Source organism: Amblyomma mixtum, chromosome 9 (assembly GCF_055824585.1).
Source record: "Amblyomma mixtum isolate Tamu chromosome 9, ASM5582458v1, whole genome shotgun sequence".
Classification (NCBI taxonomy): Eukaryota; Metazoa; Arthropoda; class Arachnida; order Ixodida; family Ixodidae; genus Amblyomma; species Amblyomma mixtum.
Genome location: NC_143020.1, coordinates 34,941,132 through 34,959,024, shown reverse-complemented (window position 1 = coordinate 34,959,024; position 17,893 = coordinate 34,941,132). Strand labels below are relative to the sequence as shown.

General features: G+C 48.5%; 1 protein-coding gene across 1 annotated transcript in view; it reads right to left on the bottom strand.

Annotated features, from left to right (window-relative positions):
* Positions 1-17,893, bottom strand: part of mri (BTB/POZ domain-containing protein mrityu) — a 185,022-nt gene that overhangs the window by 8,696 nt on the left and 158,433 nt on the right. Inside the window, exons 4-9 of the mRNA XM_089559681.1 lie at positions 3,967-4,284; positions 2,911-3,013; positions 2,346-2,466; positions 1,819-1,916; positions 1,316-1,415; positions 287-397 (exon numbers count right to left, since the gene is read on the bottom strand). Of these exons, the coding sequence (XP_089415807.1) occupies positions 287-397; positions 1,316-1,415; positions 1,819-1,916; positions 2,346-2,466; positions 2,911-3,013; positions 3,967-4,284 (851 nt within the window). The remainder of the gene's footprint in view (positions 1-286; positions 398-1,315; positions 1,416-1,818; positions 1,917-2,345; positions 2,467-2,910; positions 3,014-3,966; positions 4,285-17,893) is intronic.

The following is a 17,893-nucleotide window of genomic DNA, read 5'->3' as shown; positions in this document are numbered from 1 at the left end:
AGTTGTCTGAATAGGCCACTGCAGAGTTTAGCGAACTTTTTCAATAAATACAACCATGCAAAGCAAGCATAACATACAGCCTGTAGCCAGAATTCTCCCAATAAGAGAAACATGATGCAAATTCCCAAGGTCTGAGAGGTGCAACGCGCTGGTTACAAGTAATGTGGAGTGTCCACACTTCCACACGTTGGATACAGGCAATGAAAAAGAGACTTCTGCCCTCTCTAACTGGTTGGAGTTTATCACAATTCTTCGCGGCCAACTGAACAATGGCCAAAGAGCTCACCTTCAATGCCAAGCCTAATCTTCTTCAGGCCACGTTCCTTGAGCACCTGCTTGGCAACATCACGATTCTCAATGTACTTGAAGAATCGGTACATGGCTGTACTGTGGATGACTGAAATAAAGTGAGGATACACAGAGAGGTTACCCAGTCTTGCTCACCATTGGCCCAGCACATGCAGTAAGTAAGAATTCTATTTTTTACGTTCCTCAAAAATGCGGCTTTCCCAACATTACATTTCACAACATCTGTCACCTATCCTGCTTACTGTGCACTTTTTTCCACGTATTCTGGAACCGCTGAACTTCACCAGCTATGTCATGTATCGCGTTCCAATCGCATGCCCCAAGGTTTCATCAGAACTTTCATCAAACTGCCATCACTATAGAACTTCCTGTGGCACTGAGTGCGGAATAACGAAATACTCCAAATGGTTGCAAGCCAGCCATGTTTTTCGTCAGCTGTGGTTGGCCTATCTCAGTAACTATAATTTGTTGGTTTTTGTTCTCTTTTCTCATTTTTTTTTTCCTTCTTCGTTTAGGCTTCCATGAATTGTTGAAATTTGTAATAACTCAGTGCAGTGAACAATATGTAGTCCTGTAACCTGTGATTGTATTCATTTTTTGTTATCTGTGCTTGTTCCACTCCCCTCAATAATGCCCTCAGGGCCATGAGGGTATTTGAAATAAATAAATAATTAAATAAATAAACCCTCAAAATTCGTTATCACACATGACTATCGGCCACCCATGCTATATCTGCCATCTTTTTTAAATTACTTTGTTACCCCAAAAGACTGTCTGTCAGTGCTGTGCTCTCCACATTAAAAGCCCTCTCGAGGAGTCCTATTCCTCTTTTTTATGTCTGCATATGTCACAATTAAAGAGTTTCCTTAACACCGGTTTCGAGCAAGTGGTTTCAAAATAAACACAAATATGTTACCTCACACAAGAGGGAACCAAAACCCCGCTGAATTAGGTTGTCAGAGCACCGAAGTTCCCCTACGAACACAGAAACGTATACAGTGCTCACTTTGGGAGTGCTCTTCGCCGGTTTGGGGTGGATACTCCTCATCCCAGTCAACTGTGTCGTCATCCAGAAGTACTACTATGTGGCACTCACGGTCACCCCTCTGCAAAGTGAAACAGCAGTAGTCGACACTTCCAAACCACGAGTTACAGACATCTTTGTAATAAAATGTCACATTCAGCTCTAATGCTGTTTTCCACACGGTTTTCTTTTTTTTTTTTTCATATATAACTGGTCCCAGAGGCATCAGCACTGCTTGCCTGGGCTAACAGCAATCAGACCAACACTCAAATGATTAACTGCCTTTCCTGGCTGTTAAACAACACCAAGAAGCTCAGTTAAATCTCAGCACCTTTCAAGAAATGAGTAGCCAAGGAGCTAGTGCTTTGCTTTACAACCAATGACAAGATATTGAATTTAATACATCAACCTTATTAGCAAAATATAACAACATATATCTTCTGACACTTTTGGACAAATGGAACTGAACAGTTTGAAGAGCTCACCTGAGCTGCATTGACCATTCTGCAGACTATCAGCTCTTCGAGGAATTTCTCAAACTGTTGGCGTGCTCCCTCATTGGAGAGCTCGTGAAGAAGGCCCCCTGGCAAAATGAAACACAAACACCAGCTACAACACCTCTGGCAAAGCGATCAATGCTACTGACACCCACAATTCACAGCAACCGCAGCCTGCAATCATGTTCTGAATTCCCAAGATATCAGGTGGAAAACACTGGGTATAATGCACTTTTGAAATGATGTGAAACATAAGCTATGCACCAAGGCAAACTACTCCTATTAGGATTGCTTTGCATGTGGTATGCAACAAAAAGATAAACCAATCACTTTTAAAAGTTAACGCTACTAAGGTGTGCCTGAAATAAGATTTAGGAGTGCAGCAGTCTCCCCGAAAACAGCATGCCGTTCAGTTTATTTCGTTCAGAAAATACAACCTGTATTGCTTTCTTGACAAAATCCGGAGTGAACACATTTTCTTGAACTATCAAACAACAATGGGTGAAAGGACGTACTGAGGTTGTGGCACTTGACAGTCTGGGCATCGAATGGGATGAGCAGGTAGTCACAGGCTTCTCGCAGCTCTGGCACTGTGACACTCGGAGGGCAGTATATGACGCCAGTCTTGTAGTAATCCTACCAGGAAAAGACATGCACACATGTTCAACAGCTCTGGCCCCATGCTAGCTGTCTGTACACCTTGCACCAGTTGTCACTGATATCAGCCTAACCATGTCTACTGCAGGACACAGTCCTTTCCCTTCACCCTCTAATTCACCCAATCCAGCTCCCGATGCGATTCAATTCTGCCCACAAACTTCCCAATTTCACCCACCCAACTGAATGAGCTGCCTCAATCTAGTTTGGCTTCTTTGCATTGCCTGCCCTCTCCAATGAAGAAGTCAACTCAATTAGACAAAAAATAGCTACGTGCAGTTCCTTAAGATGTGTTGCAACTAATTACCGTCACGAAAATTTTACAGCGCAAGTTCTTCATAGCAAAATCCTAAAGACAGGGGCAATCTCTGTTGTCCTTGGAGCATCCATGAAAAAAATGACAGAAACAAGTTTTGCACTTACCAAGATGGCCCTGAAGACGGTTGCAGACAAACCTTCCGCCACCTCATATTCGCCTCGCTCATTGGGCCTTGTGATGTTGTTCTCAAGTGACGAACCAAACATCCTGCATACAAGAAAAGTAGCAATGCTGAATGTGTAGTTGCTCAAGCAACTTTGGCAGTGCACTCGAAGGTTACAAAATGTACCGACAGGAAGCTTTTGCTAAGCGGTGACAGATGCTGCCTAGATGTCATTAAAGATGCAATAGCAGTAGGATAAACCAAAACAGGTACACTGACGTCCACTGCTAGAGTGAACACAAATGCATCGTATGTTGGAGACCTATGAACTAACAAACAGATGCAAGTATGACACATTGCCATTTAATAACTCTGGTTTATTCAAACAGAACATATTCTATCCCCAAAATTTCATGTTTTTGGTTCTTTTACTTACTCTTGAAATGTAATTTTAGTCTAATTACTACTCGCCAGACTAACACCTGAAAAACGTCCACTTATTGTGCACATGCAAGAATCCTGAGCAAAGAATCCCTTCAAGCCTACTGCTCCCATTCTGTACTATATACTGCACCCTGCAAGTTAGTTTAGAAACGTCTAGACAAACTGCTCTCATTTAGGGGCCACATAGACCACCATTACCAAGCACCATGAGAGCACCAAGCACACTATAGCCCATCTCCAAGAGTGAGCGACAAAGAAGGGAATGGTTAAAACTTATCACGATGCCTACAGAGTCTACATCTGAGAGAATCTTTTACACAACAACGTAAGCAAAAGCTGCTGTAATGTCATGCACCTCTTCTGACTAAAGTGCCACAGAAACTTAGACTTAAAAACCAGCAGCTTGAAAAACGAAGTTTGGAGCAAGCCCAAAAGCTTCAAGCACAGTGATGGCTCTCTACAGCATATCATAATCTGAGAAACGTCTTGCTAGTTTGGACTAAGCCCAATGCTTCAAGCATGGTGACGGCTCTCTATATAGCATGCCATAATCTGAGAATAGTCTTGCTGGGGGCCCGTTAACCAGAACAAAGATGTGTAGACAGTCACTCACCGTCCCAGCATTGTGTCCGGTTGGAGCGCAAACAGTGCAGGGTCGACAACGAAGCGTGTGTTGTCCACAATAAGAGTGACACGCTCGTCTGAGCCGGTCAGCGATAGTGCCGCCATGGCCGATGACGAGGGGACACAGTCTCCGTGGCCGCTCGCCATGGCGCCGGCACACAGCGCGGAGGAAGAGGAGGTCACGTGGCAGCTGGGCACACCGCTGCTCTCAGTGGAGCTGGAACCGCTGCCCGATGAGCTACCACCACCGCCGCCGCACCGGCTGCCGGCTGACTGGCTGCTGGACAACAGCTGGCCTCGACGGGACCTGCACCACACGCGCCAGGGCAACCAGCTCAGTTTCATTTCTTTGGTATTTGAGAAAATATGTACGGCCAACCAACCGAAAGGCACAGGAACCATGTATATAAGTGACTTCTATAATGGCTTCCACGTCATGTCACGGCTGCCATAATGGTGGACTACACATGGCTCACACAGTACAATAGAAGGATCTGTTGGAACTACTGTCGCACGTGAAAAAATGCGACAGCGAAATTAAAAAAAAAGTGTTCCTTCCTGTGTTGCCGCCTTCTTGTTGACTCTCCTCTGGCCATTTGAAGCCATCTGCTTGAGCGCAGCTCAAACCTGCCAGTAGTGCCAAATGGTAAGCATATACAGTAGAGCTGCAGTTAAGCCTGGACGCAACGAACCTCCATAGAGCAAATTCTCCGATATTCCGAAGTTTCGCAGTTTCCCGACGCCGCCCCCATTGAAGCACGCGTATCTGAGACCTCCGTGTAACGAAGGTGTTGCGGCGGTTAACCTTGATATAACGAACTGGCTACAAGATCTATATATTGCCTAGTGCTGAGTTACTCGAAATTTGGCAGAACCAGGCAAAGGTTTGGTGACGATAAAGCACAGACATGAGAGGAATGACCATCGCAATGAGCGACCGTAGCTGACAGAACGCGCCATGCACCGTCAGTGCATCTCCAGCGCTTCCTTTTGGAACGTCATACCACGTGGCATTAAATCACTTCAAGGTCATATGCAGCGAAAAATAATAGGGCGCAGCAAAAAAAAAAAAAAAAAATTCGCTGTGGCTTAGCTTGGTTAAGCCCGGTAATTGCGAAAGCAATATCCGTACGTACGCCATGGTACAGCTGGTAGTGTAGCTGGTGGTGGTGCTTGTGGTTAGACTTGTGGTGATGCATCGGTTATATAATCCAATCGAATCCAATGCAATCCAATCCATTTCAATCCAATCACCCACACCGCTAGGCGCGCCGCGGGCGCAGGAGTTAGGCAGCAGCCACCACGCGCGGCCTCGCCTCGCGACGGCATAAGTTGGAGCCCTGTGCAGCTGTGACGTCACACCGCTAGGTGCGCCGCGCGCGGCGGGCGCAGGAGTTAGGCAGCAGCTACCAAGCGCGGCCTCGCCTCGCGACGGCACAAGTTGCGCCCCTGGTTTTTGCGGCAGATGGCATGACGTCATAGCAGAGGTCAAGCTAAAGGTCAATGGTAGCTACCGCGGCCTCGCCACGCGAGGAGCTGAAAGTGAAAGTAGTATTGTTTCGCAATAAAAAAAACGACACCAGCAGTGCGCGGCCATCGCCGCCGCGTTGTTGCTCCCGTGATTACGGCGCCCATGGCTCCCGCGCACCGGGAGCGGGGACGGCGGAGAGCACCGGCGACGCAAGGTGAGGAGTCCGTTTCATGAGGCAACGGCGAGGGGAAGACCGAGAGAGGGAACATGCGGGTAGAAGCACACGCCTCCGCGGTCGGTCTACGGCGGCGGTGCGGCCGCCCCCCGCCTAAAGCCCCTCGATAATTTGAAAGTAGCGACACTCTCCTCCACTCCGGCGTTTTCCTCCTCGAATATCCTCGCCCGCCGGCTGCGCGCGCTGCACACGGCACGCTTTTTTGGGCGTCGCTCGCTCGCCGTCCGGGCAGTTGGCTTACACATGCGCGCGCTCTGAAGTTCGCGCTTTTTCCACGCTCTGTTATTGAATAAAAACACGAGAAAGACATGCGAACGCGTGACTACCACGAGACACATAAATTAGCGTCTCGTACGCGCAATGAAAGTGCCAATTACGAGCGCTTGCGGCACACAAAACCACTTGCTGCATACATCTCACATTCTTTTTGACTTTTGAATACCGTCATTCTCAACACGGCATAATATATGAAGCGTAATATTTACAATATATTTGAACATTCCTAAATATTTTCAGCATACCAATGTTTAGTTAAATGTAGATTCACTTCGAACTAATTATCGCGGAAGCACAGTTTATGAAGTTGTTCACGAGTGGAGTTTCAGAAGTGGGATGGTTGCTGGGAACAAGCTGGGGCATTTACTTCGATGTCCATCCTAAAATTTTTTATTAAGGTTCAGTCTGAGTTTGGCACCGCGCAGTGCACATGCAACGGCCTAATCGTTTTGAAAACGAATACGAGCTTTTTCTATTAAGCATGAAACGACTTCAGCTCCCGCTGTCGGCGACCTTGAGGTGATGTCGAGCCGAAGCCGAGAGCCAAAGATCCGCGCACCGATTTTCCGTCATCCAAGGAAAGTGTCCGCACCCCAAAATTTGGCCCTCTCAACCACCGAAATTTGACCTTGTCCGAATTTTATCGAAATTGGTGTCAAGCGTAATTTTAATATGACCAATTCAATGGTGAGATCCAAAATTAGGTGGGCTATCCCCAAAATTTGTCTCTCTGGAACCCATAACTTTGACGTCGTCCATATTTGACCAACATTGGGGTCCAACCGAATTTGACTATGGGAAACTCAGTGTTGGCTTCCAGATTTAGGTAGACCACCCCCAAAGTTTGGCACACTGGGGCATTTTCCGCCCACATTCTATTCCTTTTTAAATCCGCTTAAAGAGATGTTACGTTAGGAAAGAAAAAAACTGATAGCAACGACCGTGACAAAACCCAAGAGAAAGTTATAGGGTCTTAGCAATTTGGTCAGCCACAGTCAAGGCTATCCTAAAGCAAGTGCCTGACTAATGTAAGTCTTCAGTATAAATACAGTCACAATATGACACAGTTTTTCAGATGCAATGTTTATTACAGAGGAGTCGTGTAGTTTTAAGCCAAAAATACACATAAAAAACACGAATAAGCCAGCTGTGGACATCTGTCACCCGTTGGGTGCAGTCCTCAAAACAAAACACAGAAAACAAAAACATACTTAGGGAAATGAAACAGCTCAGATGTAGGCCTATAGTTTTTGAGCGGGTGATGTATTCAACAAAAGGCTACGCGACCATGCTCAACTAAAGCAAAATATCACAAACTGTAGCAATGAATATACAAAAATGGCATGCATTGCATATTTACAATACTTGAGTACATTCAGGTAACAATGCTAAGCACTGAAGTGATTAAAAAATGAATTATTTATGTGAATGCAATATGAGGTCTTTTCCGAGAATGTGGCATTGATAATCTCACCTGGTAGAAGCGTAACGGTTCAGCAAAACAACAAATAAGCGTAGATCGTTAGACAAGTTGCATTCATAAAAAAAATCTAGGTTAAATCTCGCTCGGGACATGCGCCGCATTACTGCGATGTGCACCATTGCCAGAGGTTCGGAAAATTATCGCACCGCGGATACCGCTGCACGCATACCAGCACTTTTGCTTCCACACTTGCTAACACATGCACACACATTGTATGCATCAGCCGCCGCTATTATAGCACGTCGAGCGTAACCATGAAGTGACAACTATAACACGCATAATGACGCAAAATGATCAGTGAATTAAGTGAGGTTGTTGGCTTTGTGGTGCGCATGCATGCAGTTTCAGTATACACAGTCGCTTGGAAGAAATGCACAGTTGCTCGCAGAGGTGGGCAGTCTTCGTCGGGATTCAAGTTCTTGCGGCCGATGTTGCGCAGCCGCTTTTTTTCTTCTAATGCTGTCTTTCTTGCCGCTCGGAATCGCGAAAAGAACAAAGGCTTTTTCAGGCCGGCTTGTGCACTGAAATGCGCAGCAACTCGGCATAGTGCTGCACTAAAAGAGCGCGAATAACGCGAAGTGCAAGCGCGCAATGCCAGGGAGCTCGGTCGCAGCAGCGACGGCTGGCCAAAAAATGGCGCCGACGAAAAATGAAAACACAAAAAGAGCGAACTTTCCGCGCGCTTTTCCTGGAGACCGCCCGCGGAGCCAATCACCGTTGAGAAAAGCGCCGATGGGAGAGGTGAGAGAGGAGGATCGGTGAGGGTGCGCGGCGCGGCGGCATAGTTCACAGAAAGACGCTACTTTCAAATTATCGAGGGGCTTTACCCCCGCCCCCCTCACCCTCCCCATCCCACCCGTAGCGGCGCTGCGCGAGCCGCGGCACGGCGGAGGTGGCGGCGGCTATCGTGAAACGTTTCTCCGCGTTCATGACTTCGAGTAACGCTCTTTTCTGCAAATATTATCAAGATGATTTCGCTTACATTTGTTTCTTATTGTGGTTTCCGTTCTGCAGCGTCCTTTCGACTCTTCTCGCGAGAACTGCATGTAATGAAAACCTCGACGTAACGACGAATGTCGTTCAATTTCGTTATAACCAGCTTTAACTGTAATTAAAATTCTCTAACAACCAGAGAAGTAAGGCACTGCCATGGTTTTAGTCAACATGAATTAAGTACACGAAGATTCGATACGAAGGCGATAAGTTGAAGCTTAAGGTGCACATATAAAGTATTCTACCACACTAGTTTATATTTCCAAGGAGACCAAAGAAAACAGCGTACAAGAGCAGGCCCTCTCCTTTCTGTGTACTTTACTACCACCTCTTACTGCAAGTTAGTGATCGTTACACTAAAAAAAAAGCGATTGGGCCTTGTCAGCCGACTCGAATCGATCACCTTCGTATTGGCGCTGACTGTACAAGGCGGAAAATTAGCCCGGACAAGCTTAGGCTAAGTGATTGACCCGATGGCCGACCCATTGGCGATGCAAAAAGTACAGGTCATCACCATTAACAGCACGCTTAACAGAGCGACCATGTAATGATTTCGATGGGCATAACCTAGTGCAACAGATCTGTAGAGGTGGTCTTTCTGGGCTTTCGAGTTAAATTTGAAAGCTGTGCATGAACCCTACAATTTATAAATAATTATTACAAATCGCTGCTCGCAGTACGCTCGCCCCGTCTGCCCACTGACGTCATAGGGGTAGGGGACGCGCGGTGGGGTGTGTCGCCCTAATCGGCTGCGACACATTCGCATTATACGCTCGTAACCATCCCGTGATTTCTTTTTCAATTCGATTACTTATTCCCTTTGCAGGATAGGTAAAATAATACCATTTCTTTAAAACACTATCCACGCAAAACGCATCCAGCACACTGTTTTCCGCGGGCTTTGCGTGGCTTGTTATCGTGATTGTTTTAGTTTGAAATGGCATACATCCACTGCACGGAGAGAAGAAAGCTGCAGCTACAAGAGCCAATGGCAGCGGAATGGGCACACACGTGACCAGAGCTATGGGCCCCGGAAAGGTCATTTGTTTGCAAAGAAAAGGCGGTGAAACAGAGAGGGGGGAGAGAACGGAAGGCAAAGACCGTGAGGCCGGGCCGTCTGTTCCTTCCGCGAGCCTGGGATGATCGATGGTCTCTCGAAGGGCCAGCAAGTACCAACGTACAATGGAAGTGATAGCATGCATCTCCACGGCTGCGCCATCAGGCACCGCACCGTTTTCAGAGAAAAGCCCAGGAAAAGCAGAGGCGACGAGGCGTTCGCCCTCAGAAGGCCATTACTGCCGCCAAGCGCCATGCGGATGGATGCAGGCGACGGTCGCTCTGAAGAAACAATGGCCCAGGCGGAGGGCAGTATACGTGGGGACAACGAGGGGGGGGGGGGGGGGGGGGGCTCTGGTTGTTAGCGCCAATGCCTTTGTTCAAACAAGAGAGCCCACTTACACCAGAGCGTCATATCAATGACGTTCGCCCGTAACATACTTGCACAAGACCGCAGCGGTGGACTTCGTGACTTGAACATCCAATTCGTGTGAGACCATATCTTTCCGAGATCCGACAATGATAAATTTATCATGTTTTGTGGCGAAAGCTACATTGACCACGAACTTGCGATTTCGCTGTGGCGGTGCTCCGAGGAGGCAGAGACCGAGCTTGAGCCGTCGCCTAGCAACCGCCGCGGCTGGCGGACGCCGCGCCATCTGGCATGACGTCACACCGCGCGCCTCGCCGCCGCCGCCATTTGGTATGACGTCACACCGCTTGCCTCGCCGTTGCGCTCGCCTCCGCTCGTTTCGCCAGCTGTGTCGCATGCCTGCTTTCGATAAGTATATCCTGGCATAGCCGGGCTAAGCCACTGATAATTTTTAGGCAACGAAATAGTAGACAAGAAAGCCGATGAAGGATAGACAGCGCCGCAAAAGCTGAGCTTTTAGAAGCTGCATTTTATGAATCTTGACAGTGTTGCGGAAGTCGTTTCATTACCCTCCTATTCAGTAGCTCTCAAAAAGGTGCAGTAAGCGCGAGCAACGAATACACCCATAAGCGGAGTACTGAGCGATGAAAGCTGTAATCTTTCTATCCGCTTCGGACATTTCATAATTTACGTCATATATCGCACCAAGCAGCCAAAAGTTCAACACGCAGCAAAGATATATCCCATGCAAATGTTTAAAACAAACACTCTGGGTGTCACAACATTACAACTGTTTCGTCCTTTTAATCTACACCTTTCACCACAGCTTGCGTAAACACAGCCTGAATGACAACGGACGAAATAAGCTCTAATATCGTTGCCTGTGTCTCACGTGAATTGAAATAATCTTCGACATGACACCCGTCGTCCAGATACAGTGATGCTCTTTGCCGTAACCGAAATACCCTCAAATAGACCGAAAAATCCCTATACTGGACCCTTTTTCCCTGCAGAAGCTTGAAGTGCTGCAGCTTTCCCCCATTCACATTGCAGCGGAAGGCAGTGTGAAAATAATTGATGGGCTTAAAACGTCGAAAGCACCAGGCCCTGACGGAATTCCTGCAAAATTTCTTAAGAGCGCTAAGGAAAGTTCTAGCCTATTCCTTCAAGTCATTTTCGAGCAGTCATTGTCTACGGGTTTGCTTCCGAAAGATTGGAAAATAAGCAAAGTTGTGCCGGTGTTTAAAGCAGGTAACAGATCAGATCCCTCCAATTATCGCCCAATCTCTCTTACATGCATTGCCTGTAAGCTTCTAGAGCACGTCATATATTCACATGTCGCATCACACCTCGATCAGAACAATTTCTTTTTTACTAAGCAGCATGGTTTTCGTTCCGGTTTTTCGTGTGAAACTCAGCTATTTGAATTTACCACTGACCTCCACTTAAATATGGACTCTTCATTCCAAACTGACATTATCTTTCTAGATTTTTCTAAAGCCTTCGATCGCGTGCCCCATCTTCGCCTCATGTCTAAACTCTCCGGACTGTCCATTGATCCTCTCGTTTTATCATGGATACATTGCTTTTTAACAGGTCGCTCCCAATACACAGTAATCGACAATCATCCTTCAGGCACTACTAACGTTATCTCTGGCGTTCCCCAAGGTTCCGTTCTTGGCCCACTTCTTTTTCTAATCTTCATTAATGACCTTCCTTCCGGTGTTTCATCCACTATTCGGCTTTTTGCGGATGATTGCATCCTTTATCGTCGCATTGTCACTAACAGGGATCAAATATCGCTTCAGAATGACTTACACATAATAGAACGGTGGTGTTCCGACTGGCTTATGCAGCTGAATGTCTCAAAGTGCCAATTCATGCGCAAGTATCGCGAAAACGTTCCAACATCAGATCTGCATATTCACTCCCGTCAAACACGGTAACCCAAGTCCAATCATATCGGTACCTTGGAATCACTATCTCCAGCAAATTAACCTGGTCGGAACACATCTTATATCTAGCATCTAGAGCATCAAAATCACTTGGCCTCATCCGAAGATCCCTGTACCTAGCCCCTCCTTCTGTTCGAAAATTAGCATACGAAACATTCACCCGTACCATACTTGATTATGCAGCGGCTATATGGAATCCTCACCAAGCATACTTAATTAACACCTTAGAAGCCGTTCAAAACCGAGCAGCCCGTTTTATATCCTCAAATTACAATAGACACAGCAATATCACCAGTATTAAATCTTCACTTAACATCCCGCCACTAGAGCTCCGACGGAAAATCGCACGACTCTGCCTCTTTCATAAGTTATATTACAATTTTCCTGATCTTCGTGACACATTATTACTAGCTCCCATCAGAACATCGCGCCGCCTGTTTAACCTCCTCAGCATTCAACGTATACATGGATCGACCTTGGCATTTAATAAATCTTTTCTTCCAACTGCAATAGAAAATTGGAACCTGCTACCCGACTACATTGTTAACGAGCGCGACGCTACTAAATTTCGACAGGCATTAATTAATCACTGTACTCAATAAAAGACACTTCACAAACTTCACCCAGTTACACTTATTCTTTTTCTTGTTGTTGTTGTTGTTACCGCCTAATTCAGCCTTGCGCCCTTCATTATTGACCAACGTTGTATTGTGATGTATCGTTTTTCATTTTATTGTATTGCATTATGTTTTGTTGTATTAACGTATTATTCTCAGTTGCATTTGCTTTGTCCCCCCCCCCCTTATGTAATGCCTCAACAGAGGCCTTTAAGGGTACAATAAATGATGATAAATGATGATGATGATGAAAGCTCCCTCAACATGGAAAAAGTGAGAAACAGCCGGTGCTTAATGTTTCAGAAAATTGCCACAAAATTTTCTTTCCACTGAAATATTTCTTCTCAAGTCCCCTGAAAAAATGCAAATTCCCCAAATGAAACATCACCAGGAAGGCCCACTTTCCAGCTCCACCCCGGCCCGTGTGGTACCTACAAGCGGTTTTGAGTGGACCGACCCATTTGGTCTATCCCATGTGCAAAATCCTACACAAGTGAAAACTTGTGGTGCGTCTCATGCAAGTACCCCACAAGGGACCCATGTGGGTAGCAAGCAGGGCTGCTTTCCAGGCCGGCCAGGCCCCTGAGGGACCGACAGGGGTTTTGTGCGGCCAGCTTCAATAGGGCTATAGGCCTGGTTCTTCCGCCATAAATCCCACACTTGCGTTCCAAGTCTCTTCACTTACCTTCCTTGGAATCCATGCGGGACTAATAGCACTTTTGTGCGGGCAGACGTATGTGGAGTAGCCAGACTTCTTCTGCACAAAGCCCACATTTGCGTTGCGGCGGCAATCAAGTACCCCACAAGAAGCCATGTAGGCTCGACGTAGGAATTTGGGATCAGCTAACCCTTGCAGAGCCGATATGAGCCCCATGTGCGATCAACAGGGCCAAGTCCAATCTGGGCTTACCCACTTATTCTCCACAGCAGGTCGATTTAAATATTAGAAATGCTGCCTCAGTCACACTTCCTCACGTGGGACCCACAAGGCCCCCAACATTCATATAGTCTCCTATGCTCGTCCAGCGAAACCGAGTCAGCGGTGAAACGGTCAACAAGCTCGCGGGCAAGGCGGCTGCGGCAATGAGACTCATCAAGAGGGTGTCCAACAGAAAAGCGGGGATGAAGGAGGAGAGCCTGACTAGGCTCGTTCAATCCTTCGCAGTTAGCCACATAACGTACGTGGCCGCCTTCCACAACTGGAGGCCGAGTGAACGTAACAAGATAGACGCCACCATACGCAAGGCGTATAAGGCGGCACTCGGTCTCCTCGGGGGCACGAGCACCGAAAAATTCATGGCGCTGGGAGTCCACAACACGCTGGACGAAATAGCCGAAGCACAGAGAACTCGAGCGTCTCTCCGAAACGAGAACCGGAAGACAGATACTGCGGGACCTTGGCCTCGAACCGAGGGAAGGCAAGCAGCAGAAAGACGTACCTATACCAGATAGCATCAACAGAAAGCTCAGGGTCTTCCCGATCCCGAAGAACGTGAACCCCGAGCACAACAGCGAGCGGAGGTTGGCGAGGGCCAGGGCTCTCGTGGACCTCCACGCCAGAGAAGAAGGCGCCGCCTACGTGGACGCGGCAGAGTATCAAGGGAGCACCGACGCATACGCGGCGGTGGTTGTCGGGGGCATCGACGGGTGCAACGAAGACCGCGGTGAGCGTCCGGACTCGAGAAGCGCACCGGGCGGAGGAGGTGGCCATCGCCTTGGCCGTTTCCGACCCCGGATGTACTACAGTGTTGTGTGACTCTAGAACGGCAGTGAAGAACTACGCCAAGGGTAGGGTATGTAGTGAGGCCGCGCGCATACTGCGCAAGGCCGAAGACATCGGACGCAACAGTCCTGTGGTGATCAAGTGGTTTCCGGCCCACATGGGCGGTGACGTGTCGGAACGCGGAAACGTGAACCACAACGAGACGGCCAACTTGGCCGCGCGAGGACTAACCAACCGCGCGGCTGAAAGCACGGCCGACTCGGAGTCCTGGTCGCGGCGCAGTGCCGAGGACAAGATGACCACCTTCGACGAAATATTGAAATGGTACAGACTGAACAGACAGACTATGCCACCACCTCACCCGGGGCTTACCCGGAAGGAGGCAGTGTTATGTAGACAGTTACAGACGGGGTCCCTGCTCACCCCGGTGCTAGCTAAGCACGTGTGTCCGAGTGTGCACGCGAGCGACATATGCAGACTGTGCGCGAAGGAGAGAGCCACTGCGGCTCACATCCTTTGGGACTGTTGCGTAAATCCGCGCGAAGCCAGCGAGAAGACGACGATCCCGCCGCAGCTAGAGGCTGCAACGAGGAGGTGTGATCAAAAGACACAACTCAAGGCCGTCCAGCAGGTCTCGGCCGCTCTCGAGAGGCAGCGACCGAGCGAAACCGAGGAGAGGGGGGCGGCGGCCCTCTCGAACCCGCGGAAGTAGCGAGGGACGTAACAAGACCTCAAGGAGCACAACGCACGAGATTGACGTAGTGGCTGCGTCGCGGTAAAAGCTTGTCCTCCCTGCTTGGAGGGAGCCTAACCGACTCTGCAGGCTTTCTAAATAAAAGTTGTTCTCTCTCTCTCTCTCCTATTGAGGTGGTTTGATTTTCAGCAGTGTAGCGGGGCAGTTCTCTTTAGACACCTAATTATTTCGGTTATAGTGAGGAGAAGCGGCGCCCTCCCACTTAGATACCTGCTCTCGGGATGTACAGCGAGTGGTACATGTACTATTCTGCTGAAAAGCACACCACGTCGCCTGAAGAGGGTCGACCAAGACTGTGCGCACGAATGTATACGCACAGAGGCAAAATCAACATCAACGTCACAGTCTTCGCGTCTGCCAGGAGAGACGAATAAGTATTTCCCGTCATAACAAACACTTGCTTTCTAATAAAGGCGACAGTGAGACACACCGACGAACCGAAGGGACAGCAGTGTTCAATACTTCATTCGGCACTCCCGTACAAATAAACCGCTGTTGCGTACGCTTTTGATTCCTGGTCGCGTAAGCCTGGAATGATTACCTTCAGACTGACTGCAAAGGCTGAGGACCTCGCCGAACACGCGCATTCATCATTCACGCTTATCCAGCTGGCGTCCTCGCGCGAGCCCCGCCAACTCTTATTAACAACCACAATAGTAATAAAGCCGCATTAGCCGCATAACGCAAGCAGCGTGTTGCGTTGCCACTTTGGATCGGACGTCGGCCCCTGTCACCTGCATTCCGCAACCGCCCCCAGAACCCCTGCCGTGCCGTGTCAACAAAAAGGAGGTGCGCAACCGGGCGACGCTAATCTCTCCCCGCCATCTTTACCGGGCAGAGCGCCCACGCGTCTCCTTTTCATATCGCGCACCCTCATCGTCTGGCAGGTTGCCCGTACACTAGTCCTCACGTGGCGCGGCTGTCCCGTGCAATACTCTCTCTGTAAGAGATATCTGCGACGCGTCGATGGCTTCGGTCCGACAGCGCCGGGCACGCATCGACGCGCACGGCGGCAGCGGTGCGCGGCGGGTAGTACTACGTGCTTGGCCCTGGAGCTGCCTCGCGTCGATCTCGTGAGCAGACTTGTCGCGCAGTGCCGCGGGTTGCAGTCGGTCGGTTCACTGGTTTGGTTTATTGGGGTTTAAACGTCCCGAAGCAACTCGGGCTCTGAGGGACGCCGTAATGGAGGGCTCGGGAAATTTCGACCACCTGGGGTTCTTCAACGTGCACTGACATCGCTCGGTCTACTAACGCAACGCCTAATCCGCGCATGTCGCCAGGTTTGACTGATGAGAGCGCTCGCTTCGCCTTATTACGAAGTGTGTAAATGAGCAGATACGAGTGTGGGGTCACACGAGACAATTACCTCTATCACGGATATTTGGAGTCTCCATCGTTTGTATGAGTGACTGGATGCGAGCGAGTTGCAAATGATTACTTAGTAATATATTGAAATGCGTGTTTACGCGCATCCGTCCAAAAACGCCAATTCGATGCGAAAAAGTTGTGAGTTGCTTACTGCGCGCAAACAGGCATTCAAGTTTACATGTTGACACGCTAACCATATTTCTATACAAAAAAGCAAGCCAGGAAAAAAAAACTGCAGCACTACACGCAAGACCCATTTCTCAAGACCCTTTCCATTAAAGGCTATAGCCTCCGTTCCCTTTGGTTACATTTTGGCTGAAAGTGATCGGTTGTCGACATCAGCACAGCGGTGCTGATACACACACGGCCGCTCCATACGGGGTTGTGCTCCGGCAGAAATCCGCTCAGGCCGTCAACCTGCACGTAGACGGCGGCGAAACGTGCGCAGTCACCACCGATGCCAACATCGGCTTCTTCACGAAAGGCTGGGCCGCGAAGGGAACAACAAACCGGCACGCGCGTTCGATATCACCCACGCTGCGTGGTACACACTAGAGCGAAACTTATTCGGAGAACCAAATGCGCACGTAAAGTGAACACGAAACGCGCGCCATGAAAAAAGGCAGTAAGGTCGACATCTCACAATTCGGGCTTAGGGTGTATGTCTAATGGGATGGGTGCAAACTCACTCGCGCTTAGGACAGCGGTGTCGCAGAGTACCACACGCCCATGGTGTTAGAATAGGTTCTAACACCATGCACACGCCTACCAAGAGAGAATGACCCCATACATAGAGGCGAAAAGTCTGGCTGCCACAAACGACTTGGGGCCAGCTGTAAACACTGCAGAGTTTATGCGAAACAATTAAAAGAAAAAAAGTTGCGAGGTCACTTCTGCACCCAAAGTGTTGAGAGGCGAAAGCCGAGGACACATAGTATGCCGTAACGACGTCCGGTGGATGCGACGTCACACCGTTCCCGTGGCTATATCGACGCCCGCGCTATTTCGACGCAATTTAGACATTGTTGCCTATAATTAATTAACTAATTAGCCTACAGTCCTCAAGCCTGGCTTCTAGGTTCATTTGTTCCTGCTCTATCTGAAGCAACCATTGCTTTTCTTCAATCTTTTTTAGTTCCCGAGTTAAACGCATGTGACACGATTTGTTAACGGACGACAGTATGAGCCATTAAAGGCTTTCGCTTTAAAATAGCATGGTCGATGTCAGCACGAACGGCAACGGTGGATAAAAACGTACGTTGAACTGAACTCGAAACGACTAATTAGCGTCCTTGGTGGTTACCCTGGTGCTCAGACAATTAGAACTTGTAACGCGATAAACGATCCCACCACCTTCGTAGCTATAACCCCAGCCGAAAATGACAGTGACTCATAACCACACTGGGAAAATTATGTGGAGGCAAAAAAAAAAAATGCAGGAAACTACTAATAAGTGCACAAGAGCATTTTCACACCCAGCTAACGCGCACACCCAGTACACATCTAAAGCTGAGTCCTAAAACTATTCCACCACAAAGCACTTATGCCACCCCGGTAACAACCACCTCCCCGCGAACATCACCCACACGCGACGCTCTCCGCTTTCTACTTT